This window comes from Sus scrofa, chromosome 10 (assembly GCF_054392235.1).
Source record: "Sus scrofa isolate SSC_HxYL_T2T_F1_AM1 chromosome 10, Sscrofa_HxYL_maternal_Yorkshire_Landrace_v2.0, whole genome shotgun sequence".
Lineage (NCBI taxonomy): Eukaryota > Metazoa > Chordata > Mammalia > Artiodactyla > Suidae > Sus > Sus scrofa.
Window position 1 is genome coordinate 26,199,406 of NC_139392.1, and position 27,033 is coordinate 26,226,438.

A 27,033-nucleotide genomic window follows, 5' to 3' on the forward strand; every position below is an offset into this window, starting at 1 on the left:
ATAGGAAAATAGCTAACCAAGAAATGGTCCAGAATCCTAGAAAATTCATGCAGTTATGGTGTATGGGCTGTGATTCCTAATTTCTTCTTTGCTGGCACCTGGAACACCCCCCCCGCCCCCCAGACTCCTGCGGACTCAATTCCCCAATGAGTAACCACCCCGCACTTAAGGAGCAAGATGTCTCTTTGCTAGGCTTTGTACCTAAGACGCTTTTCACACATTCCATTGACAAATGAAGGCTCAGGGAGAAATTAGCTCCAGGTCACAGAGGTCATCAGTAACAAGGTCTAGGAAGCCCACCTCTCCTAGCCCTTCCGTGCAGAAGGAGGGTTGGGGAGAACCAGCCCGTTTGCAGCTGGCAGCTGGTGAGGAATGTCACTCTGACTTCCAGGCTGGGAGACACTGTCCAGGCCCCACCCTGAAGACTCTGAGAAGAACCACGGACCCGGACCAGGATCTGCCTTAGATGGCCAAGATCACTGTCTCTCTGGAAAAAGCCCAGGGGTATAAGCCTATCTGCTCTTCCCTCCTTCAGGACCCCCTAATTCCTAGCTGGGACCCTAAAGAGGAGCCCCCAGGTGAGAGGGACAGCCCAGGGGTGCCGGGACAGGTGAGGGTGTGCTGCCTCTACGGCTCCCAAATTCCACAAGCATCCCGCCTCACAACAGCCTGCAGTCGGCATGCTTGAGCTAGAGCCGGGCTGTTGTGGCCTCCTTCGTGGAAGTGTGTGTGTATGTGTGTGGATCAGAGGCATGGGGAGGGTGTGGGTGTGTGTGTGTGTGTGTGGTGGGGACACCAGGAGGAGCCCTGTGACCTCCTGTCTGCCTGGCACGTGGAGTCACTGAGTCATGGCTCGATCTGCCAGGGACCAGCTTGTCCTCATCACTGGCAGAGCCGGCCTGAAAGGGAGCTTGGCTCCAGAGGGAGGGATTCAGATAAGCCAGCAGAAGGGCCTTCCTGCCTGGGAAGAGGGGTGCTGGCGTCTGCAACCCTTTTCCCCTGGAATCACAGCCACTGATACCATGCATGCTCATCTGATGAGGACAATGCCTGGGACCTCTGGAGACTCTACATGTGGTCCTTTGTGTGGGTGAACACATGTAATGACCATGTTACTGAGGCTCAGAAAGGAGAATTTTAACAAGCCCAGAGTCACGTACTTTTTTTTTTTTTGGCCACCCCGTGTATATGGAGTCCCCGCGCCAGAGAGCAGATCCAAGCTGCGCTTGTGACCTCTGCCCAAGCTTCAGCATGGCTGGATCCTTCAACCCACTGTGCCGGGTCGGGGATCGAACCTGCATCCTGGCGCTGCAGAGACGCTGCACATCCTGTTGCGCCACAGCGGGAACTCCCAGAGTCACACACTTCAGTGGTGGAGATGAAATTCAAACCAAGCTGACTGTGCCTGCCCCACTGCATCCTCTAAGCAGCCCCGGGCCCGGAGAAAGGTTGGCTGGCATGAAAGCATCTGCCCATAGCTGCCCACAGTCCCAGAGCTGGCTGCTGGGGGCGGGAGTGAGGGGTGGGGGGCATTTTCCCATTTTGCAGAGAAGAAAGCTGGGGCCTGGGCAGCGGCGGCAGGGGCTGAGGACCCAGGAGGCTGCCTCGCTGCTGAGTCCTCCGCGGCACAAAGAGGCCGCGTGCACCCACTTTAAGGGCATCCCCTCCCCCTCCCCCATGGCAGCCTGCCAGCTCTGGGAAGGAGGCTGGAAGCGAAATCCCTGCTCTCTCGGGGGAGTCTGGCTCCCAGACACCCGGGGGCTTTAGCTGACTTGGCACAGGGGAGCCGTCTTCCCCTGGAGGCGGGTCCTCGCTGCAACATGGACCAGCGTGGGGCACCAGCCCTTTCAGCTGCAGGGGTGCAGTGTGGGAGCCCCGAGAGGGCCAGAGGGCCTTGGTGGCCTCCCACCGGGCTTCTTTTTTTTTTTTTTTTTTGCCTTTTTTTTGCCATTTCTTGGGCCGCTCACACGGCATATGGAGCTGTGGAATCGGAGCTATAGCCACCGGCCTACACCACAGCCACAGCAATGCGGGATCTGAGCTGCGTCTGTGACCTACACCACAGCTCACGGCAACGCCGGATCCTTAACCCACTGAGCAAGGGCAGGGATCGAACCCGCAACCTCATGGTTCCTAGTTGGATTCGTTAACCACTGCACCACAACGGGAACTCCCCACCGGGCTTCTAAGGTCCTCTCTCAGCCCAACTCTCCTGAGGCTGCCTGCGGGGAGAAGACTGGCTCTGAACCCCCAAACAAGAAGGCTCTGTACGGTGGGGTCAAAGCATGGGTTTCCAAGGCCCCGGCCTGCCTGGTGAAAGGGGTCTGCCTGCCCCTCTGCCTGGCTTCTGCCCCCATGCACATTCCCAGAGTAGGGGTGCGGACACTCAGAGGAAACCTACTCAGGGAAGCCTCAGACCTCCCTCCCCCCCTCCAGGATGTGGGGTCAGAGCCTTGAACCTTGCCCTCTCTCCGTGCATCCCAGGGCTCTGGCCACTGACTTCTGAGGAATGCCTGGGACCAGCAGTCCAACGGGGGAGGGCCAGGGAGTCTTCCCCCTCCCCCCCATCACCCCCACCCCCGACCCCCCCGCCTCAGGACCTCAGCTGGGTTCAGGACCTCAGCTGAGCTCAAGACCCCGGAAACGCTAAAGTGGGCACAGGGGAGGAAGCAGCTGGACAGAGTGGGTGGGGTGGCAGGGGCTGGAGCAGGGGTGCAAGGAGGAGCCGGGGTGGGGGTGGGGGGAGACCCTGTCCTTTGCCACGCAGGCAGCCGGGCCTGGGAAGGGGCGTTCTGCTCAGACTTGCTCAGCATCACTCTCGCGCCTCCCCCCCGCCTCCGGGGCATCTGGCAGGGGTTTCCCATGACCTCCCAGGAGACGCTGCAGAGCCCTGAGCTGTGCCGGCATCTGCATCTGGTAGGGACAGCTCAGTGGGGACTGGGCCCTGGGGACCCTCCCCTGCTGAGGAATGCACAGCAACAGGCGCCTGGCCTGAGCAGCCGGCCGTGCGGGGCCTGGGCCTCTCCCCATCCACTGGCCCGGGTTCCCTCAGGGCACCTTAACTCCAGCCTCAGGAAGGACCAGTCCAGCCTAGAGGAAGGAGAGGTGGCTGTGATGGAGGCTTCCAGTGAGGACAGCAGAGGGACAGGACTCGGTGGCATTGCATTCCAGAACAGCTGACGGGGAGAGGGCCTGCCCCAGAGGAAAGGACCCTGCAGCCAACGGTGCTGCCACCCGCCAGCATCCCCCACAAGCTCTATGACCGCCTCACCTCCAATCCCCCCACTCCCCATCCCTTCCCCCACCAGGGGACAGAGGTGTAGCTGATCAGCCCAGCCCAGCAGCCTCTCAGGCCCTGCTTCCTCCTAAGTAGCTGCCTGTCTGGAGGTTAAACTGAGAGGAGCCCAAGGACACTGGGGTTGAGGGCAGTGAGAGGACACTTGGCTATCCCAGAACTTCCTTGGGGAGGGTCAAGGTGGCACTTAGGAAGGAAAACAGATTCCACGGGCAGCTAGCTGCGTGAAAAAGGGAGGCTCCCATGCAGTGGAGAGGGAGGAGCACCCCAAATGCAGGGGCGGCCAGCACGGGTGGGGAGCCAAGGGCACACGGGGACAGGCAGCCCCATAAGGAAGGCCCGGACCGCCTCACTCGTCACATGTGCACAGCCCCACAGGCCTCCCCGAGCACCTCCCACGTTCACAGTCACAGCAACTGTACGCAGAAAGCATCGGAGGAAGGAGGAATCAGTGGCACAGGGACCACAGCAAAGAGCTAATCCCCTGTGCGAGGAGCATGTGCCTAGAAGGAGATGGACTGGCTTCACATTCAAGCTCAAGTTCAGATGCCTCCATTGGTGCTGTGAACCTGTGCTCATCTCTCCAATGGGAATGACATCCATCACCTCGACGGGCTCCCATGGGGCTGAGTGGGACAACACCACGACGTCTGGCACACATGGAGTGTGCAGGAAGTAAGTACTCAGCCCTCTCCCAGCTCAGTGTCCCTCCTGCAGTCAGTCAATCAATCAATCAGTCAATCAGTCAATCCCGGCTTGAGGTGAATTCTTTTTCTTTCTTTTCTTTTCTTTCTTTCTTTTTTTTTTCTTTTTTTTTTGTCTTTTTGCCTTTTCTAGGGCTGTACCCACGGCATATGGAGGTTCCCAGGCTAAGGGTCTAATCGGAGCCGTAGCCACCGGCCTACGCCACAGTCACAGCAATGCAGGATCCGAGCCGTGTCTGCAACCTACACCACAGCTCATGGCAATGCTGGATCCTTAACCCACTGAGCAAGGCCAGGGATCCAACCTGCAACCCCATGGTTCCTAGTTGGATTCGTTAATCACTGTGCCACAATGGGAACTCCTCGAGGTGAATTCTTTTTACCTAACAGTAACTGTGGATTAACCCAGATACCTCTTAGGTATGCTTTGGGTTAGGGCTTCTTTTTATTTATTTATTTATTTATTTACTTATTTATTTATTTACTTGCTTTTTAGGGCCGTACCCATGCCTGGAGGTTCCCAGGCTAGGGGTTGAATCAGAGCTGTAGCCGCCAGCCTATGCCACAGCCACAGCAACATCAGATCTGAGCCACAACCTACAACCTACACCACAGCTCACGGCAACGCGCCGGATCCTTAACCCACTGATCGAGGCCAGGGATCGAACCTGCGTCCTCATGGAGGCTAGTCATAGTCATTTCCCCTGAGCCACGATGGGAGCTCCAGGGCTTATTTTTAAAACATTTCATTCAAACTCAACTCCCCAGGACTCAGCCTTTAAGGATCCTACCTTCCCTGCATCCAAAGTGCTGCTCTTCCCAGATGAACAAACCAGATCAAGCCGGCCGTTCCCATTCTACAGCGGGCAAAACTGAGGCCCAGAAGGAGAAACAGAAAGGGAACCCCATGACCCCCATGACCCAGGGAATGATGCACTTCGTGGGCCCCAGCCCTGCCCTCTGCCCCAGAGCCCTAAGGGTAAGAGTGCCAGGCACATGTCATTCTGCCACTTCCTCAGCCCCTGCCGACCCCGCCCCATGAGGTCTTCAAAGGCTGAGAGCCAATCAGGCGTGCAGGGCAGGGGCACGTTTCCGGGGCCTTGTGGTTTCTACACTCCGCTTCCTGGTGATGACATAAGCCCTATTTCTGCTGCAGGAGGCCACCCCGAGACGGCTCAGGTCTCCTCTGCCTGGGCCTCTGTTTCCCAGCTCTGAACTGATCAACAGGGGCCGCAGAGGGCACTGGGTGGCCCTGAGTGGCTCTGGGCTCTGTCAGAGCAAGGGGGGAGCTCCAAAAGCACCGCAACCCCAGCCTCACTCAGTTTTTTCTGTCTCCAGTGTCTTTGTCTCAAGCCATCAATTCTCTTGATTCAAAATTCAGACACTGACTTCACAGGAGCCTGGAGCCAGGGCATTAACTGCAGGTGTAACCCCTGGGAGGCAGCAAGGCGGGTGGGGGGGGAGGTTGCCATCCAGCACTGCCCCTGGGCTCCTGACTGGCGTGTCCCAGCCCCTGCCTGACCCTGTGGTGTCCAGGGATGGAGGGCTGGGGGCCCCAAGAGCTCACCCCCCTTCTTAGCTGACGAAGGAAGGAAACTTAAGGAAACCAGGCAAAGATAAGGGGAGAGGGGGTTAGGCCACACTGAGGGCTCCCCTCATGCTGGGGGCTCAGAGCTGGGGCTTGAAAGGGTCTTAGTTTTAAAGAAACACACCACGTGACCTGACTTCCTTCCCCAGTCTCGACTTTGCCTGCTTGCATTTCTTCACCGCCACCCCCTTCCCCTTCTCCCCCCACCCCTACTAGGCAGGCCTGCATTTCTGCAGGCAGGTCAGCTCTCCCCAGCATCACCCTGCAAACCCCCACCCCAGGTAGAGGCTGCCCCCCACCTCCCTGGCAGCCAGCTGAGGGCCCAGGGAGCTGAGTCCTTATCTACAAGGGGATTAATGGATAAAGGGATCACAGGGCAGGCTGGAGGGGCTGGCCTGCCAATCCCTGGTGCAGAGTTCAGAGGCAGCCGGGTAGACTCCAGGGTGGCCTGGGGTGGAGCTTTGGGGTCTGCTCACATCTTAACCTTCTCTCTTATCCCACTGCCCCAGGTCCCGAGAAAGTCCTGAAGTGGCCACCCCTGGCCCTGCCCAGCCTTGGCCTCCCCCTCCTCCACAGCGATCTGCAGACAGCCAGCATTGACCCTCATCCAGAGGTGACAAGGCCAAGGGCCCTGGGCATGGCACTTCTTCCCTAGGCTAGCAGCCCCTGACCTACACACACACACACACACACACACACACACACACACACACACACACCAGACCAAGTCTGTCTCCTTCCAAGCCTCCCGGTCTTAAGAGTTCAGCCCCAGGGCTGGCCATAAATTATTCTCATGAGGACTCAGAGATAAGAAAGGGCTTTCAGCAAGTCAGAAAGACAGCTGAATGTGGTGCCCAGCAGGCCCTTGGCAATGCCAAATCCTTGGCCTTCCCAGCAGTGCCCTGCTCTGGCCCACCACCCAGTCCTTTAAGTGGGACAAGTGATTTCCAAGGGTAGGGAAAGGTGGGGATCCCAAGGCATGGAGACCTCTCCCCTGCAGCCCCCCAGTGGCACCATCTGCTCCCGGTCCCAGCCCCAGCCCCAGTCCAGTCCTGTCCTCAGCTCTCTGATTGGAAACTGGGTGCTGTCCAGGCATTGTCTGCCTTCCATGGGCAGCTGCCCACTGAGGTCTGGCGTGTACCGGGCTGGACACTCTGCTGGGGTTGGAGGGGGGCATGGGCGGGACCTTCACCTTCCAGGAACCCCTGAAAGCCTGGCTCTTCTGATGCTCAAACCTCCTCACCCTTCCATCCAGATCAGCAAGGGAGGTAAGGGGTGAGGGCATCTGGACCCCCAGGGCAAGTGGAAGCAGAGATGACGCCTCCTGCTGGGAGATGTGGGCAGGCACAATGCCCTCTAAGTGGGACGGGTCCTGGGAACCTTCTGGTGATGGTGGTGGGAAGGGGACACCAGCTGTCCCTCACTCCTGTGCACAGAGGGCCAAGGCCAGGGGCTTCCCCCCACCTTACCACGCCCCAGTCGAGCCTGGGGGCCCTGACGGAGGTGGGGGAGGGGGGCTTTGTTCGGCTCTCTCCAGTAAGATGGAGTCTGAAGGAAAGCCCCTTGGGAGGGGCACCCCGAGCCCCCTTCCTCCCAGCCGGATTTCACTTTCCCTTTTATGATGCCCAGGCTCCCCCACTCTGCTGCAGCTGTCTCATTTACATTTCTCACTCCCAACCCCACCGTGCACATGGCCCTAGGCTTCTATAGGATCCCGCCACCAAGTCAGCCCTGCAGCGGCCCCGCCCTGGGTGGCCCATCAGGCACCTTGCGGCCCCTCTTTGTCTGGGGCTGTCCAGGGCCCAGCAATACTCTGACTGCAGCGGGGAGTGCAGGGGGAAAGGCACCTGGGCAGCTCTCCTTCAACCCCAGAGCTATGATCAGCGGTCCACTGACCCTCTCTGGGCTGCAGAGGGCTGGCCAGGTGTCTGGGGTTGGGGGGAGGGGCACCTGTCCTGGAGCAGAAAGGGCATCTCAGAGTGATGGCCTCGGAATCCTAGAATCTGGGTCACTTACAACCAAGGAAGCTTAAAGACCTGTCTCAGACCCACCCTGGACCGGGATGCAGACCCCACCCTGTCACACAGGGCTGGGTGATGCTCTGTACCACTGCCTGTGCTGGTGACCAGTCCCAGATTGGCACTCTCCCACCAAGAGAGCCTCTCAGAGAGAAAAAACCAAATCAAAAACCGGAAGAGTGACGCCCGTGGTGTGAAGCATCCCCACCCAACACAAAGAACACCGTCTCTCTCACCCTGCACCTCTGGGTGTCCTGTCCTCTGCCCACCTCACTTCTGCCAGGATGTCCCTTTAAGTCCCAGGTAAGCCACTGAGGCTCTCCCCTAGTCGGTTCTGTCTGAGGGCCTTAGGATGGGCATCAGCATCCTGCCCTCTCAGAGGCAGAACCTCGGATACACCCCATCCTTCCTCCCCCGCCCCAGGCTCTCTCCAAAGCCGCCACTCCCCTAGGAGGGCCAAGGCCCCATCCCAGCCCTCCCATTCGTCCTGCACTCGATCTTTGTCTGTGGAACCAGCCCCGGGTGGCGTGCTGCCTTCCCAGCTGGAAAGAGCGGGCAGAACCGGCTGGCCCATGCGGATGCGGGGAAATATCCCCCCATCCAACGTCCCCGCATGAGACAGCAGCCCGTGGGGAGGTGAAGAGGAAACACACAGACGCTCTGGCCTGGGCCAGGGCTGGGTGTGAAATACCGGATTTCCTTGTTTATTCGATTTTCTGATCATTAAGGGCTCCCAAGAGGGGCTCGAAATTACCACCCAAACAAAGCCACCTTCAGCCGCCCCCGGGACCGCGGATCTCTGCGGGGGCCAGGCCAGCACGAGGCGCCCTCCAGCCCGCGGCGCCTTCCAGCCCGGCCCGCCGGACCTCAGCGGGCGCCGGCGGTGGGTCGAACGGTGCTCCGGGACTCCGGGGTCCAGTCCCGCGCCCACGCGAGACAAAGCCGAGCCCTCGGCGCACGCGCCCCTCCGCCCGTCCTACCTGACGGCCACCTTGACGCAGCAGTCCCCCTGGCCGGCCATGGTGCTCCGGCGCTGGGTCCCGCGTCGATCAGGGGCGGGGGTCTGGGGGCCGATGCCCCGGGCGGCGGCTGCGGCTGCGGGAGGCGGGGGCGCGGGTGCTGCGGACGGAGGCTGCTGCGGCTGGAGGTGACATACTCGCGGGGGCCGGCGGAGGGCTCACCCGCGGCTGGGGGAGACTCTCCGGGACCAGGCCCGCGCGCCCCCTCGCGCCATCGGGCGGCGGCGCGGAGCCAGATGACAGCCCGCGGCGCGACCCGCTTCCAACCGCGCGGCTGCCGCGCGCGCACCTCCGGCCCCGCCGCGCCGCCTGCAGCCGCGGAACAAAGGGGGCGGGGGCCGGCCCGGCGAAGGCTCCGCCCCCGAATCAGCCTCGGCTCCGCCCTAGCCCCGCCCCTGGGCCCGCCCCACCAATCGTAGGCCAGAGCTGGCAGCAGGGGCTGGCCTGGAGCCTTTAAAGGGACCCCTCGGCTCGCGTCCACGCACTTGTTGGGGGGGTTGGTTGGATGGCCAGGGTTGGGGCTTGGAAGGACGCCGGCCGAGAATTGACCACGCTGGAGCCTAGGCCCCCAGGGATGCACACCTGCAGCCTCTGTGGGACCCCCGCTCCTAAATGCGGAAGCCTGGACGTAGAGAGGGGAACTACCAAGGTCACACAGGAGTTAGTGGCTAAGCATGGGTAAGAACCCGGTCTCCCGGCCTAGGGCTTCTCTGCTGAGCGTCTCCCAGCGACTGGCGGTTTTGTGTTCTGAAGGCGCCCGCCGGGAAAGCCTCCCTTCTGCATGTATTACAGTGAATTGCCAACTTTTACGGAGGGGGTTTCTTGCTACTGTCTCACTGAAATTCCCTCCACCCACACCCTGCAGCTCTTTAAAGTTCATCTCAGGTTGATCTGGGGCCAAGTTCCTAGCCCCGATGTCCCCTCCCTCCCTTCTGCGAGACCACGAGGCTCCAGTGACTTTTTTGACCCATAGATGACCCCCTTCCCCCTACCCCTTTGCTTGAGTGGCCTTGGGGCAGAGGGTAAGTGTGGGAGGCCTGAGCTGCCCCTGGGGGACAGAAACAAAGGGAGTACTCAGCTCCAGGCACCTGAGTAGAGGCTGAGGGGGAGGCAGTGGGAGGGGGGTACTGAGGGCTGCTGCCTTCTGCCTTCAAGTGGGTTTTAAAGACTAAGGGAGCCCCGGGCCCGGTGATGGAGGAGGCTGCCCTGGAAAGTCAGAGGTGCCTTTCCAGTCCCCCTCTCCTCCCTCTGAGCTCGCCCGTCTCCCTGCCCCCCACCTCCAACATTGGGGCCATTCACGGGGCCCCTCACCAGCTGCCCTCCCTTTTCTCACTTCAGCCAGCTCCCTTCCCTGGAAGGAGCCCAAGAGGAGGACCCAGCTGCAGCTCCAGATGTGGAAGGAGCTCTCTAGGGGAAGGGAGGAAGGGGAGCCTGGCTCCAGGCCTCTTGCATCACCCTCAGCTGATGAAACCACATCGGAGATTTTGAAAAGCCTGTGGGTTAGGGGATGAGCAGTGTCTGGGGTGCCACTCTCCTCTCGTTCCCTCCCCCCACCCACCCCACAGATGACTGCTCCATCCGTAGCCCCCAAACCAAAGTAATTTCAAGAGCAAACCCATTCCCCACCTCCACCCCATCCTCTGGCAAACAGGCGGCAGCTGCCAGCAGTTTCCCAGGATGGAGGAGGGGCAGGGGGATAGGGAAGGTCCTGGGGGGGACCCCACACCTTTCACTAGCATTTGAATCTGGAGGACGGGCTCTCTGGGGCCAGCAGTTGCCCCTCCCGGGGCAGGAGGCCAGCAGAGTGTTGAGTCCATCCAACCAAAGTGAGAGATGGGCGGAGACTAATATGAGAGGAGCTTCTCCAACCAGCAAGGAGCCTGATGTGGATGTTCTCATTTCATGCTCATGACCTTGTGAGCTAGGCTGTATTCTTTCTAATTTTTGCTGATGGGGAAACTGAGTCTCACCCAGCATATAAGTGGCAGATCCCGGATTTGAACTTTGCATCCGGTTCCAGGCTTCCCAGATCCCTTCCAGTAGCTGTGCAGGGACGGGAGCTGGGCTGGTGGACAGAGCTGGGCTGACACAGGCTTTGACTCCAGGCTTAGTCCTCTTGGAGGCTCGTGCGGTATTTTGCAAAGCTGCTCTCCTGCCCACAAGACTCTGGGCTTCTCCAGGGCCCAACTCTGGTTTCCTGCCTCCAGGAAGTCCCCTCTGACTTCTGAGAGTAGGTGACCCTTCTGACTCATAGATTCACTGCTGGGAAATGGCGCCAGAAGCGCTGCCCCCACCCCCTCCACATCCCTCCAGGTCACAGGGGTGTCGAACCAGGAGGAGCTGGGAGGCACGTGTGCTGGAAACTCAAGCCTCCCAGAGGTCAGGGCCTCTGGGCGGCTGCCTCTCGGGCGCTGCTGCTGGAGGCGAGGAAATCAGACAGGGATCTGAGTTGGTAGTGAAGAGGCTTAAACTGCAGCCTGGGCAGATTTAGTTAAGAGAGTCAGCGTGGCGGGGGGGTTGGGGGGGGGGCTGGCACTAGGATGTGCCTGCCCTGTCAGCCTGTGTCCAGCCTCAGCAGCGCCCAGCTTCCTCCTCTGTACATTCCCACTCCACCCCCTCTGCCTCCTGTTTGCTTCTCCTTTTTCCTCCTTCCCAAATCCTAAGGCTTCTCTACATCAGCTGCCCGTATGCATGTGTCCCTCCACCCCCAACACACACACACACACACACACACACACATACACACAGATGCATGCATGCTAGCCCATGTTTGGCCCTCCTCCCCGCACGGGACAGGAGTTGGAGTTGAGCCGAGCTCCTCCCCCAGGCGTCTTGGGCCCCCATCACCTCTGCTGACAGGAGCTGTTGGCAGGGAGCGGTGGGCGTCTGGGCAGATGGGAGCCTGAGGAGTTGGGGGGCCCTCTCTGAGTTGGGAAACTCCCACGCTGCTGTGTTGAAAATACTCCAGCAGCAACTGGGGGCAGCCATCCAAGAGCCCGGATCCCTCGTTCTCACAGCAACCCTATAGTAACAAATCCGCACACCCAAGAGCTGTCCTTAGGCCCTAGAAATGATGCAGAGGTGGTTTCTGAACTTGAATCCGTCCTGTGGTTCCCCTTTAGAATTAGCACCAGGCACTGGCATTGGGGGGAACTCTGAGCGCTGACTTCAACTTCTAGGGATGGGGAGTTCAGGGTTCCTGGCTTCCAGCCCCAGCCCTGCCTGGCACCTGGGCTCAGAACCCCAGACAGGGGCTATCGGGGTGCAGACACAGGGGCCTCAGCCCAGCGAGGGCTCAGCCTGACTTCCTCTGCTGCAGGAGACAGACTTAGAGGAAACCAGAATTTGTTATAAATAGCAGAGAAGAGAGAGCCCTGCGGATTACAACTCCCCCCCCAAGGCTTTAGGAAAAAATAGAGAAAAAGCAACTATTTTTGGTTTCTAATGTTAGCAAGGGTTTGATACACCACATATCCTCAAGCACGGGATCGCTGTCCATCTTCCTGCTCTGCAGCGCTTTCTCAGAATGCAGGCTTAGGGCCACCGAGGATGTGGGTGCAGGCAAGTCGCCACATCCCAGAAACCTGGAGCCCAAGAGTCTCTGGTTCAACCGCGTCATTTTCAGGTGCAGAAATGAGGCCCAGAGAGGAGACAAGACGTGTCCAGAGTCTCACAGTGACTGCTGAGCTGGCCCTAGGCGTCCCCGAGGGGGCAGTTCCCACCACAGCATGGTAGGACCTCAAGGCTGAACACGAGACGGGGCCACATGTGAGTTTACGGTTTGCATGAACCCGAGTCACAGAAGACGGAGCTGGAGGGTGGCGTCTCCGGGTCAGAGATCTGGGCTCGTTCCAGCTCTGCTACTTGGAGCTGTGGGACCTGGGGCAAGTTATGTAACTGCCCCTGGCGACGTTCCCCTCAAAATGAGGACTGCCACACCCGCTCATCACAGGGCTATTATGAGGTCAAAATGGGGTGACCTGGGTTGGGCCACCAGCTCAAGGCTCCTCTCACAGGATGGAGATGAATTTCCTTCGTTTCCCCCAGACGCTCCATCCCGTCTGTGCGCCCCTGCCCTCTGACAGCACAGAGGGCGAATCTGTCACAAGACATCCTTTGAGGGACAGGAAGTGAGGACACGGGGTGAAGTCTGCCTGCCCGAGGGGTCAGCGCCGATCTGGGAGGGGACAGCGTCCAGGCTCTGCTGGCCTCTCCATGGAGGGGCCCTTGGAGGCGGGAGGGTCAGATCACGGATGGGGGCCACCTGGGAGGCATCTGAGTTTTATTTTACTCACCCCGGTGCTCCCCTGTGTCAAGGGTTTCCTCTTTGAATCCTCACAACAATTGGGGATCAAATACTGTTTGCCCTCATTTTGCAGAAGAGGAAATGGGCTCAGAGGTCACTTGGCTGGCGTCGCGGTCATTTTGCTTTCCACCAAATATTTCCGGCCCTCCGCCTTGTGGCACAAGGCGGGCTGGCGTGGCCTCCCTGTCATGTCAGGGGTGGCCTGTGATATCCTTAGCCCAATGTGGGCAGGACCGGTACCACATCTCCATGGAAGCTCCGCACCCTGGCACCTTACGCCAGGTTCATGTTGTTTCTGGAGCGTATGTGAGAAATGAACTTATTGTTTGAAGCCTCTGAAATCATGAGCTGTGGGCTGCCTTGGCAGAGCCAGCCCGCCCTGCCCTGACTGATGTTCATCCTGAGTAGAGCTCGGAGCCAGAATTCCGGTCTGTGCAGGTGCCAAGGGGCTCAGAGCCTTCCAGGATGCTGCCTGCTTACCTCAGACGCATGGAGGGCGCTGGGGCTCCTGGGCAACTCAGACCCTTGCAGGCAGGCGGAGGGGACAGCGACCTCTCTGCCTCCACCTGGCCCCATCCCCATAATGCTCGCAGATTGCTGGGCCCTAGGGACTTAGAAACGAGCACAGTTTCATGTCCACCTTCCGGCCAGCTGGGCTGTGCCTTGGGGGACCCTCGGAATCCACTCTGAGAAGCAATTAGAAAAGTCTGGGAGTTCCCGTTGTGGCTCAGTGGTTGACGAATCCAACTGGGAACCATGAGGTCGCGGGTTCGATCCCTGGCCTTGCTCAGTGGGTTAAGGATCCGGCGTTGCTGTGAGCTGTGGTGGAGGCTGCAGATGTGGCTTGGATCCCGCATCACTGTGGCTCTGGCATAGGCTGGCAGCTATGGCTCCCGTTCGACCCCTAGCCTGGGAACCTCCATATGCCTCGGGAGCAGCCCAAGAAATGGCAAAAAGACAAAAAAAAAGAAAAAAGAAAAGTCCCATCGCTGGTCCAGGAAGCGGTCCTGCAGGTGGATGTCAAGAGGCACCTGTGCTGACCCCAACCCAAAGCCTGGGCCTGGTCACGTCACTCTTTCCCTTGGCACTCAGTCCTCGGTGACACAGGGCACTGAAAAGGGAGACAGTGATCATCTCCATGAAACCAAGGCCACTGAGAATTGCCCAAGGTCGCGCCCCCCAGAGGCAGAAGGGGTTCCGACCCAAGCAAGCTGGTTTCCTGCTTCCTCCTGTGTCGGATCCCAGTGGAGAAGGATGGAGAGGCCTTGGCAGCTGCTGGGCTGGGACAGTGAGCAGAGGGTCCTAGGAAGCCACCTGCTGCCAAGGGCCACATGGACTCAGATGTGGATGCTCTAGCAGCTTTTCATGGCCCCAAACTGGAAACAGCCCAAATGTCCATCACAGATGAAGGGTAGATTCTGGCTGTCACACGATGGATGCTACTCAGCAGTGGAAGGGACAGGACAAGGGTACCTAACATAGCAAGACAATCACAGAAAACCTGCCCAGGAAGAACCCAGGCTGTGTGAGTCCTTGGTGTGAAAGCTTAGAAGATGCCAACAGGGAGCAGCCTGGCAGGGGTGCCCATCAGGGGAGGGGCGGGTTACAACAGGCCCCAGAGATCGTGGGGAGGGGTGGGCATATCCTTTCCAGTGGTGCCCATGTCTCCGCCATCTATACATCTTTCAAAACAACCCAGTTGTGGAGTTCCTGGTGGGGCTCAGCAGAAACAAATCTGACGAGCATCCATGAGGACGCAGGTTTGAACCGCCTTTAGCACCATGTGATGGAAAGGGATGCTGTTTAAAGACTTGTCCAGGCTCAGCATTAATGAAACTGTCAAGTATCCATGAGGTTGTGAGTTCGATCCCTGGCCTCGCTCAGTGGGTTAAGGATCCGGCATTGCCGTGAGCTGTTGTGTAGGTTGCAGACACAGCTCGGATCTGCTGTAGCTGTGGCTGTGGTGTAGGCTGGCAGTTCTAGCTCTGATTCGACCCCCAGCCTGGGAATTTCTATATGCCACGGGTTTGGCCCTAAAAACACACACACACACACACACAAAAAAATCCAGTTGTGCCATCTGTGCAGATAATGATGTTATCACTTACCAAAATGATTTCAAAAGAGGTCACTTTCTAAACTAACACAATACCGTAAATCAACCATATTTCAATTGAGAAAACACTCCTTCCCTTAGAATGAGGAAACTCAATCTTTTACTAACTCATGTAATAATCTACAACTTTTCACTGACTGATTCTTCATGTGTATGTATCTTCCTTAAGAATAGAAGTCTAGGAGTTCCCATCGTGGCTCAGCGGAAGTGAATCTGACCAGCATCCATGAGGAGGCGTGGTCGATCCCTGGCCTTGTTCAGTGGGTTAAGGATCTGGTGTTGCTGAGGCTGTGGTGTAGGCCGGCGGCTACAGCTCCGATTTGACTCCTAGCCTGGGAATCTCCATATGCCGCAGGTGCAGCCCTAAAGAGACCGAAAAAAAAAAAAAAAAAGGAAGAAGAATAGAAGTCTACATATTCATGATAAGCATGTAGCCATATGTGCATGGTAAATAAAAATAAGATTGAACTGCTATTCTTTTTTTTTTTTTTTAGCTTTTTTTTTTTTTTTTGGTCTTTTCTAGGGCTGCACGCATGGCATATGGAGGTTCCCAGGCTAGGGGTCTAATTGCCAGCCTACGCATCTGCAACCTACACCACAGCTCACGGCAACCAGGGATCAAACCTGCAACCAGGGATCAAACCTGCAACCTCATGGCTCCGAGTTGGATTCACTAACCACTGAGCCACGACAGGAACTCACTTCTTGTTAACAAATAACCCCCCTGCCTCTGAGCATTGATTTCCAGTCCCCGAGGATGCATCATTTCCTTGGATTTTAATAGATACTTGCTTCAGCCAGACACTGCAGAGCAGGCTGCCGGCAAAGAAGCATTTCCCACTTTAAAAATAGGAGGAGATGGATGGGGGTGATGGTTGGGGGGGGACCCACACAGGGTTAACCTCTGAAGCGCCAGCTAGCCAAACCTGCAGCCAGGCTGAAAGCTGTAAGGATGGCACCCCAGGCAGCCTGGGCAATGAATCTTACCCGAAGGTCCTGGGGAAATTTCAAAGGCCGTGACAGCCTGCATTGGCATGGGGTGAAATTATCTCTTGAACATTCAATCTGGAATTCCCATGATGGCTCAGCGGTAACGAACCTGACTAGGATCCGTGAAGACGTGGGTTCGATTCCTGGCTTTGCTCAGTGGGTTAAGGATCCAGCATTGCTGTGGGCTGCAGTGAAGGTCTCAGATGTGGCTCGGATCTGGTGTTGCTGTGGCTGTGGTGTATGTAGGCCGGCAGCTGTAGCTCTAATTTGACCCCTAGCCTGGGAACTTCCATATGCTGCAAGTGCGGCCCTAAAAAGCAAAAAAAAAAAAAAAAAAAAAAAAATCCATCTGTGTCCTTGGATTGCCCAGCCACCAGCTCCCCCACATTCCTGATGCTTGGACAGCTGACAGTGGGGACCTTTGCCTTGAGGAAAGTTAGGGACGGGGGCGGGGGAGGGGGTGGCGGTCTGAAGATGCATGAAGTAACTTTCCTCCTCTTTGATTTCCAAGCTGCCATGGAGGCTCCAGAGAGAAGGCCAGCACTGGGTGGCACCACTCTGAGTCAGAACACGAATTAGCAGAAGCCCGGAGGGAGGGGAGGCCCAGGTCTGTCCCCGACCCCAGACCACGCAGCCTGGGGGTGGAAAGAACAGACGTGGGGGCCCTGGAGGGAGGAAGAAGCCTCCTGGATGGACAGTTAAAGTCACAGTGCCATGTCCCTCTTCCCCCAACCCCCTGGTCTTCCCTCTCAGTGAATACAGGTACTGAGCTTCCCCCTCACTGCCACCTGCTGGGTGCCAAGAACAGCCAGTGAGAGGCCCAGGATGCCTGTGAGCTCAGCTTCCTCCCACCTTTTCTCTTTTTGGCCACACCCAAGGCAAATGGAAGTTCCCAGGCCAAGGATGGAACCCACACAACAGCAGCAACAATGCCAGATCCTTAACCCCTAGGCCACCAGGGAACTCCTAGCCCCCTCCCGTCTTAACATCTGGCTCCTTCAATAGCCAGCCTCTGAAGGAATCAAAACAGCATCGTCTCATCTCACAAGGGGCTGGATCGTCCCAAGGTCACAGTCATGCCTTCCAGGTGCCTGGAAGTAGCAATTGTCCCCATTTTACAGAAGGGGGAGCAGGAGCTTGAATGGCTCTGCTCTGTCACCAGGCAGAGGGCGGACACACCCCTCCTCTGAGACTCTCTCAGCCCGTCCAGGGCAGGACTTGGAAATGAAGTCCAGAGCCAGGGATCTGTCCCTCTGAGGATGGACTGGCACTGGGGCCTGGGCTCCTTGGCCTTCCAGAGATCTGAGCTCTGCCCCTTCCAGGTGGGAGGGAGGGCTGCCCTGGTCCCTGTGCCCAGCTTTGTGCCCACCCCTCCCGCCAGCTCACCCCGCCCCTTCCAGCAGATCTCTCACCCAGAAGCAAGTCCCCAAATCTGCAGAGAACTGGAAGGGAGAAGCTAGGGGTGCAGCAGACACTGCTCTGGCCAGTAGCCCCAGGAGACAGAAGGTGGCCAACAGCCCCTCTGGGGACACTCTTTTGGGTGGTCCATGTGGAGAGGAGGGGGCCCGCCGGCTCACCCCCTCTCAGTGTCCATCCCTGCTTCCCCCCACCTGCCCTCAGCCTTCCCCACTGTGCTCCTTTTGTGCCTTATTTGAGTAAATAATCCTGGCAGCTCACAGATTATTTGTATTTCTATTTTTATTTTTTAGTCTTTTTTTAGGGCTGCACCCTGGGCATATGGAAGTTCCCAAGCTAGGGGTCGAATCAGAGCTACAGCTGCCAGCCTACACCACAGCCACAGCAACGCAGGATCTGAGACACACCTGCGACCTACACCACAGCTCATGGCAACGCCAGATCCTTAACCCACTGAGCAAGGCCGGGGATCAAACCCACGTCCTCATGGATACTAGTCGAGTTTGTTAACTGCTGTGCCACGATGGGAACTCCTAGCTCACAGATTATTTGAAGGGGAGCTGAGGAGAGGCAAGATTTTGTACATTCTGATAAATTACAATGTCCTGTGTGTTGCAGAGGAAACTTCCTGAACTTTCTGAAAGGGCAGCGGGGGGAGACGTGGGCAGGAAGGCTCCTTAGAGCCGGTGTGCACGCATAGACCCGTCACTCATGCTGGGAGGCCCCCCACAGACCTGCCAGATGGTGCAGCCGTTAGGGCCGTGGAGCCATATGTTACAGTGCCTGAGCCGATTCCATCTCGGCCCTCTTTCCAGCTGTGGGGCCCGGGACAAGTTACTCACCCTCTCCATGTTCTATCTGCAAAATGAAGATAAAACTTACTGCTTATTAAGAGGAGTAAATAATTGGAGGAGTTCCCGTCGTGGCGTAGTGGTTAACAAATCCAACTAGGAACCATGAGGTCTCGGGTTCGATCCCTGACCTCGCTCAGTGGGTTAAGGATCCGGCGTTGCCATGTGGCGTAGGTCACAGACGCGGCTTGGATCCCGCATTGCTGCGGCTGTGGTGTAGGCCAGCGGCTACAGCTCTGATTAGACCCCTAGCCTGGGAACCTCTATATGCCACAGGTGCGGCCCTAGAAAAGGCAAAAATACAAAAAAAAAAAAAAAAAAAAAAAAAGGAGTAAAAAATTAATATATGCAGAGCACTTGGCACAGGGCCTGCCAGGTAGTTGCTATCCCGTAGATCTTGGATGGATACAAGGGGCTCCAGTCCCACCTGTAAATGGAAATATCCTCTTGCAGACGTTTCATGCTTATAAAGCGCATTCAGTATGTACCACATTATCTAGGCTTTCAGCCATCCTGGGCAGTGGATTATTTTCTGCAGCAGTGGAGCCGGGGAAGTGAGCAGCTGCGTGTGGGTGGAGCCCAGGAGTCAGTCTCCGCCCCTGGAGGCAGATTCTTCCCACCCACCACCCCCTCTTTCCCGGGGCCTGGACAGTGAGGACGGCAAGGCTGCAGCCCTGAGCAGGTGACACCGGACCGGGCGTCCCCAGGCGGGGGACACACTTCTCAGCATTTTCCTGCAGGGGTTAAGCACCGACCTGGTGGACCTGGTCCTGCTTTCGTGGAACTTGGCCTCAGGCAGGTGTAAAGTAACTGCTGTTACAGCGCAGTTATGACCCGGCCTCGAAGGGGAACTGTGTGCCTGTCACTGGGTCTGGCTGCAGCGTTTGGGGGTGTTTGGGGTCGCTGTCTGCAGGAAGCAGTGGCGAGGCCGAAAGGTGGAAGGTGATGAGGGGTCTGCCAGGTTGAGGGTTCTGGAAGTTTCCCTGTGGGGACCGGTGCTCAAAGGTGAGGGCAGGGGGCTGGGAGCGGGGGCCTGCTGGATCTGGAGCCATTTGTCAGCCCAGGCAAGCATTCTGTGCGACATTCTGAGGCTGGAGCCTTAAGGGTTTTAAGCGAGGGGATGAGACAGTAGGTTTCTCCATCTATAAGGACGAGGCTCAGGACGAGAGGAAGAGAGAGGCTGGGAGCTCATTCAGAGGCTGTCACAACAGACGGGGCGGGGAAGGGGGGCTGTCAGGGAAGTCACCAGGAAGGGGACAGGTCTGAGGAATGCTTGGGAGGGGATCCGTGGGGCACAGTGGGGGAGGGTAGGAGTCCAAGCAACACTGAATCTCGGTTTGAACAGCGAGGGGTCCCTGGGGTCCACAGCACGAGGGGTGGCAGGGTTTGGGGACAATGATGACAATGAGGTCCACTCAGGGCACAAGCAGGACATTTGTGGAGCTGCCCAGGAGCAGCAGAACTTGCACAGATCCAGGGTTTGGAAGAGATGGGCTGGGGACCCTCAGACTAAGGTGGGAGGCTGATGGGAGCATCCAGGGGCTCACCCAGCAGGAAGGGGGACGTACAGAATCCTGGGGGGTCCTCCCCCAGAGGCGGAAGGGCCAGGGAGGTTATGGGGTGGGGAGAGCATGGGGAAGGGGAGGGACCCTGGCGATCCCAGGCATGGCACGCAGGCCCTGCAGGGAGAGGCAAATGGTACCTCACATTGCCTAGAAACCCAGCGAGCTGAGGACTGTGGGGCCTCAGAGCCTGGGTGCCGCCGTTTCAGCAAAGGGATGGGGCAGGAGGCAGACGAGACGTGGGATGGGGAAGGGAGATGGCCCTGGCGAGAGGCTCAGTCCTCAGGGACAAACTAGACAGACGATGGCAGGAGGATAGATGGCACATAGATGACAGGCAGATGGCAGGTAGACCGGGTGGGTGGGTGGGTGGACAGCAGGCTTCCGGGTCGTGCTGTTTGGTGAAAACACCCTATTGGGGAGTTCCCATTGTGGCTCGGTGGTTAACGAACCCGATTAGCATCCATGAGGACGTGGGTTCAATCCCTGGCCTCGCTCAGTGGGTTAAGGATCCGGCATTGCCATGAACTGTGATGTAGGTCGCAGATGCAGCTTGGAGCTGGTGTTGCTGTGGCTGTGGGGTAGGCCGGCAGCTACAGCTCTGATTAGACCCCAAGCCTGGGAATCTCCATGTGCCACTGGTGCGGCTCTAAAAAAAGACAAGAGACAACAAACAAACAAAAAAACACCCTGTGGAGAGCCGATGGAGGAAGGCGGGTGAGGAGGGGGCGGGACGGGCTGGAAGAGGAGAAACGGCCCCCCTGGGTCAAGGGACGGGGGCGAGATGCAAGGCGGGCTGTCCTCAGTTTGGAGACAGACGCTGAAGCAGGGACCTCAGCTGTGCAGGAGGGGACTTGTTCTCGCTGAGGGTGGAGTGTGGCAGGTGGCTGGTGTTGAGGTTTGGGGACGGAGACAGCGGATGTGGCTGCTCTGATGGGCCCGATCTCTGCAGGACACCGCGGGGATGCGAGTCCAAGTCTGGGGTGGCCAGGAGCCCACCTGGGGGCGCTGCTGAGGGGAGGACTGACTCTGCCCCTCTCGGGCGAAGTGACACGGCCCGTCTCACCACCTCTCTGTGCTGATGCTGATGCTGCCTCTTTAATGTGAAATCTAAACCCCCATCGCGGGCTGGAGGGAGAATGGAGTGGACTGTGTGTGAAGGTGCTTTGCCAATAGGGCATCCTGAGCCCGGCGTGGGTGGCATGCAGGGGGACTCCGTGGCCAGCAGCCCCTGTCACTCATTGCTCCCCGGTGTGGGGAGGGGAGGGGAGGTGGACATTGGTGCCTTGCTCTCCAAGGCTGGGAGTGGAGTCCAGTCGAGGCTGCAGGAATGGTCGGTGGAGCCGGCCGTGGGCATTCAGGAGAAACCTCGCTCTCTGCAATGGGCCCTCTCTGCCTCCTGCAGGACAATCCAGAAGCCCCTCTGCGGGAGTGGGGGAGGGGAGAGAGAGTATAGAAGGACCTCCCCCCCCCAAGGAGACAAACAGAGGCAGGTGTCCTGTCACAGGCCTGGAGACTTTAATATCCTGTTGGCACTGCCCGGGCCCCTTCCAGTGGCACCAGAAGCTCCACCCAATCAGGCCTCTAGCTGGTGGGGGAGGGGCTGTCAGGCTCCCTCCTGACTTGAGGTGGTTCCTGACCTCCCCCAACCCCCGCCCGGCCTGTCCCCTTAGCTGGTGGGGTTGGGGAGCTTCTGTGCTGGGCTCCCCCTCTCCACCCCAGCCCTCCACCTGGTCTCACGGATTCTGAGCCCATGGGGACCACAGGCTTCACAGCCTGCGGGGAATGAGTGTCTCCCGCGAGCCCTGGAGCTGGTCCAGGCTGTCCAGGGAGGACCAGGGCGCCGCGGGCCCGTGGGCATGGGCCACGCCCTCCGAGGCCTGGCATCCCTGGTCCCGGCCCCTCAGAAGCTCTGTTGCTGCCACCTCCACTTCCTCGGGCTCCATCCGGCAGGCCTCTGCCAGGGCCTGGCCCGTGGCCGTGACAAAATTAGCATCGGCTGCCAAGGTGTCCAGGCCCCCTCGAACCAGAGCCTGTGGGGAGGAGGTGGGTGGGGTCGTGGGAGCCCATCCCCAACCCCCGCCACCCCAGGCCACCCTGGGGTGCAGCCCGGTTCCAGCCCTCCCCTGTTACCTCTCGGATCAGCAGGGCCATGGCTGGAGCAGGGTTCTGGGGGGTCCCGTCATCGGTCCTACTTCTGGGGGGCGCTTCCTCTGGCAGGGAGCCTGGCATGCAGCTCCTCGCCTTGGGCACCGGAGTCTTGGCCCCTGTGTGCTGTTCCAAATGCACAGAAGCAAAGTCCCCTCAGGGATGCGGGGTTCAGGAGCCCCGCCTCTTCAGAAGGAGCCCCAGCCAGGACCCCAGGGAGCAAAGGTCCCAGTCCTGTGCCGTCTGCTACAGACACTGAACCAGCCCCTCCAGGCCTCTGCGTGGACCTGACTCCTGCCTCTGCCCTGTTACCTGACGGGGGGCGGGAGGTGCCTGGGCTCCGGGCGTGGGTCTCTGGGCCAGCCGTCCCTGTGGCCTGTCCACATGGGAGGTGCTGCGGGGTCCTGTGGGCAGGCGGGGGAGGGCAAGACGGCTGCTGACTCCTGGCCCTGGTCAGCCCTGGGTCCACAGAGCTTTCCTGGGCCGGCCAGCCCCATCCTGAGACTCCTGAGGTCCTAGAAACCCAGCCAATCCAGCGTCTATTCTTGAGGGTTTGGGGCGGATCAAGGCCAGAGTCTGACCGGCATTGGCCAAGCTGTTCTGTGTGTGTCTATGTGTGTGTGTGTGTGTCTGTCTGTCTGTGCCTGTGTGTGTGTGTCTGTGCATGCATGTATGTGTGTATGTCTGTGTGTGTGTGCTGGGAAGCAGGACAGGCACCCTCAGGGCTCCCATTGTCACACACAGCAGTCTGGGACCTACTGAGAGACTGCCAGGTTGTCTGCCGAAGGGCAGAGCTGGGTGCCAGTGTGCCCAGGGTGGTCCTTTGGCTGTGCGGGGAGGGCCCTTTTGCAGTGCACGCCCCTTCGCTACAGCCTCAGTCCCTAGGTGGCACCCCCCTCTGCCTGGTTAGGGGCCTCGCTCAGTCTCTAGGTGACACCCCCAGCCCCGGGTGAGGACCTTGCTCAGTTGGCACCCCCGTCCTCGCCTGGGTGAGGCGCTGGTTCCCATGACCACAGGTTCCCAGCCCTGCTGAACAGGCTCCCCAGCTGTACACAGGAGCAGGGCTCCCTGGTCTCTCTGGGAGGGGGCCAGCACCTTGGGAGCACAGGAGACACTGACCCAGGGCTCCCCGGGGCTGGCTGAAAGCTCCTCCTCTGGCAGCAGGTGTCTCTGTCTCTCCTGGGAACTCTTCTTCATAGCAGACACTAGAAAAGAAGCAGGGCACTGAGTGGGGCTGCTGGCCCCCTGCCACCCTGCCCTCTGTGGCCCCAACACCCTTCCCCCCTCCGGCCTCCTCTCTTAGACCTGCATCCTCTGCTCAATGCCCACCCATCTGGCTGGTCTTCCCTCTGCCCCTCCCAAACCTGCCCAGATGCGCCTCACACTCTTGAAGACACTTTTTTTTTTTTGTTTGTTTGTTTTTTTAGGGCCATACCCGCAGCATATGGAGGTTCCCAGGCTAGGGGTCGAATCAGAGCTGCAGCTCTGGCCTACACCACAGCCACTGCAATGCAGGATCTGAGCCACATCTGCGACCTACATACCCCAGCTCACGGCAATGCTGGATCCTTAACCCAATGAGCAAGGCCAGGGATCGAACCTGCGTCCTCATGGATGCTAGTCAGATTCATTAACTGCTGAGCCATGATGGGAACTCTTTTTTTTTTTTCCTGCTTTTTAGGGCATATGTAAGTTCCCAGGCTAAGAGTCGAATTGGAACCTACGCCACAGCCATAACAACTCCAGATCCTTAACCCACTGAGCGAGGCTAGGGATGGAACCCACATCTTCACCGAGACTACATCTGGTTCTACATAGGAGACTACAAAGGGAACTCCAGGACACTGCGTCTTAACCTGGCTGTGCGTGGGGTCACCTGGAGCTCTAAGGTCTGGCCGTGGGGTGTCCCACCCCGAGTCCATGGTTCTGGAAGCCCCCTCAATGTTCCTAAGTGGTTGCGACCTGGGCCCATGGTGATGGATGCCCTCTGCCTTTGCAGGACCAGCTCTGAGGTCACTTGGCTGTCGTCGGATCACGTGACACATCCCCCAAGAAGACGTTAAGGGCGGAGCCCGGGTCTGTGTGACCTCATGGTGCAGGTGCCCTTCAAGGCTTGTGGGCTGAATTCCAGGGGTCTTTGGCTGGAAGAGGGTATAGCAGCCCCACCTGGGAAGTACTGACTCCCCTGGCCCCTACTGTGTCCCACCTGTTCCTGATGGGGTTGGGGGGGGGACCCAGCCTCACCAGGCCAGAGGGCCCCCTAGTCCTCAGGCCTCCTGTCCAGAACAGAAGCTCAGCTTGGAGCCCACCCCAGAGGCTACAGTCGCTGAGACCCTTGGCTGATCCCGTTTCTCCCGACACTTGTGTCATCATGGTCCATATTCAGTCTATAGCCTGGGGTTGGCGAGACTGGGGCCGCCTGGAACCCAGATCCAACATTTGTGCCTTAACTGTTCAGGTGTTTGCACAAAGTACCCTTCCTCTCCTAACCCAGCGTGTTCCTTCCCACACCTGCTAAGAGGACAGAACTGCCAGATGCTGCAGCCAATGCTGTCCCGAGGCTGCCCCCTGCTGGCCACAGGCATCTCTGCCTTCCAGGCCAGACTCAAGGCTCAGGCTGGGTCCGGAAGGGCACAAAGGCAAGCAAAGCACACCCTCCACATTTTGCAGTGCCCCCCAGAGGCCCAGAACCCACTAACCATGCCTGCCCCTACAGCCCAGGCTGACAGTTGCCACCACTACCTGGTAAATGCCTGGCTGTTGCTATGGCTGATGTTGCCACTGGCAACGTTGGCGTTGGCGTTGTTGGTGTTGGCACGAGCAAGGGGGTTGGTGCTTGGATGCTGAGGGAAGTCCTCCAAGAAGACGGGGGACTCCAGCTCTTCCATCTCGATTTCAGTAAACTGGAGGGGCCTCTGGTTGGCCATGTGGGGGGGCAGAGAGTTGGTTCTGTCCAGGAAGTTGTCCACCTGGCCAAACAGGCCTCCAGTCCGCTGGGGGAGGAGCAGAGGGAGGGGTTGAGAGCAGGGCCACCCTGGATGATGCACTGGCAACAGGTCAGAGGAGAATGGACTGGGCTGTGGGAGTCTCATGGGGTCGACAGGGGAGACCAAAGGGACCGTAGGGGAGACCAGCCATCCGGATGGGACATGCAGGGTGACAGAGCCCCAAATGGCCTGGAGGGATGGCTTTATTCTCACCTCCGAGGGTAACTTACTGGGGGCACCATTTCCTCACCAATAACCCAAGGAGGTTTAACTAGGGGGTCGTGAAGGACCTTCAGGTCTCTGGTGTCACAAGGAACAGAGACAGAGCTAAGGGTTGAGGCCAGTGTGATGGGAGGCAGGCAGGGCATCTGATGGATGGATGTCGCCTGGGGTTTGGGGTGGGGAGGGGGCAGGCTGGCACAGGAAGGTGGGAAGGGCACGCTATGGGACCCCCCTCCCTCAAGCAGGTGGATCGTGGATGCTGAGCCCTGATGTGGGCGGCGGGCGTCTTCAGCCTCCCCTCTGCGAGGCTGGGCTTCCAGCCTTCTTGCTGCCCCTGTGCCTGGACCACACAGGTCCCAGGGAGGCCATGGCCTCGCTCACCCGGAATATCCCTTCCTCCATCGCGGCCTCCACCATGGCCCTCTCCAGCTCCTCCTCCGCGGTCAGGTCTCCCGAGATGGTGCGGCGGATCTCAGGGGCCGCCTCCTCCTCGATGGTCCGCAGTCCAGCCTGAGGACAGAGAAGGGACTCAGTGACTCCTCCAGGCCAAGAGGGCAGAAGAGACTGCTTTCCACGAGTGAGTCCACACTGGTTTCTAACTCAGCAACCAGAGCCTTCAGAAGGCCCAGCTCCAGCCCCACCACTTCCTTCTCATTCAGTGTGCCGGGGCTCCGGCTCTGGCCTCGGGTTCAGTCCAACCCCCATGGCTCCCGAGAGGCATCTTCTCTGGGCGTCACGGGGGATTTTGCAGCTGCCCAGGCCTCTGGGTTGGGACATCCTTTCACTCAGTACCATCTTCTGAACAAAGGACCTCTTTTGACTGCACGTGACCTAAGTACCATTTTTTGAGCTAATCAAACTTCCTGTTATCGGTGGCAGGACAAAACAAGACTGGTGTCACCTGACAGTCTGCAATGAGAACACAGCCTCACTTCTGGGACATTCCTGTCCAAGATGCACGCCCCTGATCTGTCAACGCTGGACCCTTTTGCCACAAAGGACATTATGGGACCACTGGTGACACTTGCATGGGGCCTGAGGATTCTGTGGCAGCAGTGCATCGGTTTCCTGATTTTCATGGCTGCTTCATGCGTATGCATCATGGTTTGCAGGAAATACAGGCTAAGGTGCTCTGGGTTGATGGAACACTGGGAATGACTCTCAAATGGTTCTGGGGAAAAAAAATGTGTTTTTTTTTTTTTTGCTTTTTTAGGGCCACACTGCTGGCATATGGAAGTCCCAGACTAGGGGTCGAATTGGAGCTGCAGCTGCTGGCCTACACCACAGTCATAGCAACACCATATCCGATCCGTGAAAAGAAGGTTTTTGTGTTATACGTGCAATGTTTACACTTGTGAGATTTCTGTAAAGCAAAAATTGAAATAAATTGTGAAATACACAGCCCAAATACATTATATATTTTTTCAGTATATAATTGAAAATATATTTTTGCATTCATATATATAATTTGCATCCAAATATATAATTGCATCCATCAGGTGCGTTATGCATCACATAAAAACAGGCAGTATAACAGAGTTCTGCATTTCTTTGCATACCCAATGGGTCATTTCAAGCACCTCCCCTCCCCCCAGCAAATCTGCCTTCCTTGTGGACCACTGCTCTGATCCCACCCCAGCCTCTCTCTTGTATCATCTAGGGATGGAAGGGTTCCCAGTTCTTCCCATGAGGCTGGAGCATCTACGGTGGTGGGCCATCCAGGGCTGTCACCTGACACCCCTCGTCCTGGCCCCTCCCACCCTCTGGCCTTCACCCCTGGTCCCCAAGAACACAGACAGGGAGCAGCTGGA

General features: G+C 58.3%; 2 protein-coding genes and 1 long non-coding RNA gene across 17 annotated transcripts in view; 1 reads left to right on the forward strand and 2 right to left on the reverse strand.

Moving 5' to 3' along the window:
- KIF21B (kinesin family member 21B) overlaps positions 1 to 8,921 on the reverse strand; it is a 46,267-nt gene extending 37,346 nt beyond the window's left edge. For all 10 annotated transcript variants that reach the window (XM_084980743.1, XM_084980742.1, XM_084980741.1 and 7 more), the window contains exon 1: positions 8,586 to 8,921. In XM_084980743.1, the coding sequence (XP_084836869.1) occupies positions 8,586 to 8,626 (41 nt within the window). In that variant the 5' untranslated portion in view covers positions 8,627 to 8,921. The remainder of the gene's footprint in view (positions 1 to 8,585) is intronic.
- A 184-nt stretch (positions 8,922 to 9,105) lies between these two features.
- On the forward strand, positions 9,106 to 26,630 carry LOC146398869 (uncharacterized). Its single transcript, XR_014818274.1, has 4 exons — positions 9,106 to 9,302; positions 12,250 to 12,392; positions 24,013 to 25,799; positions 26,102 to 26,630. It is a non-coding gene; the product is annotated as an uncharacterized LOC146398869 (long non-coding RNA).
- Positions 21,362 to 27,033, reverse strand: part of CACNA1S (calcium voltage-gated channel subunit alpha1 S) — a 64,521-nt gene continuing 58,849 nt past the window's right edge. For 3 of the 6 annotated variants that reach the window (XM_084980733.1, XM_084980731.1, XM_021064504.2), the window contains 6 exons: positions 25,604 to 25,732; positions 24,756 to 25,006; positions 23,133 to 23,218; positions 22,326 to 22,417; positions 21,999 to 22,139; positions 21,362 to 21,898 (listed from right to left, as the gene is read on the reverse strand). In XM_084980733.1, the coding sequence (XP_084836859.1) occupies positions 21,635 to 21,898; positions 21,999 to 22,139; positions 22,326 to 22,417; positions 23,133 to 23,218; positions 24,756 to 25,006; positions 25,604 to 25,732 (963 nt within the window). In that variant the 3' untranslated portion in view covers positions 21,362 to 21,634. Of the gene's footprint in view, positions 21,899 to 21,998; positions 22,140 to 22,325; positions 22,418 to 23,132; positions 23,219 to 24,752; positions 25,007 to 25,603; positions 25,733 to 27,033 lie in introns of all 6 variants that reach the window. The other 3 variants (XM_084980732.1, XM_084980730.1, XM_084980729.1) reach the window with 1 other exon arrangement.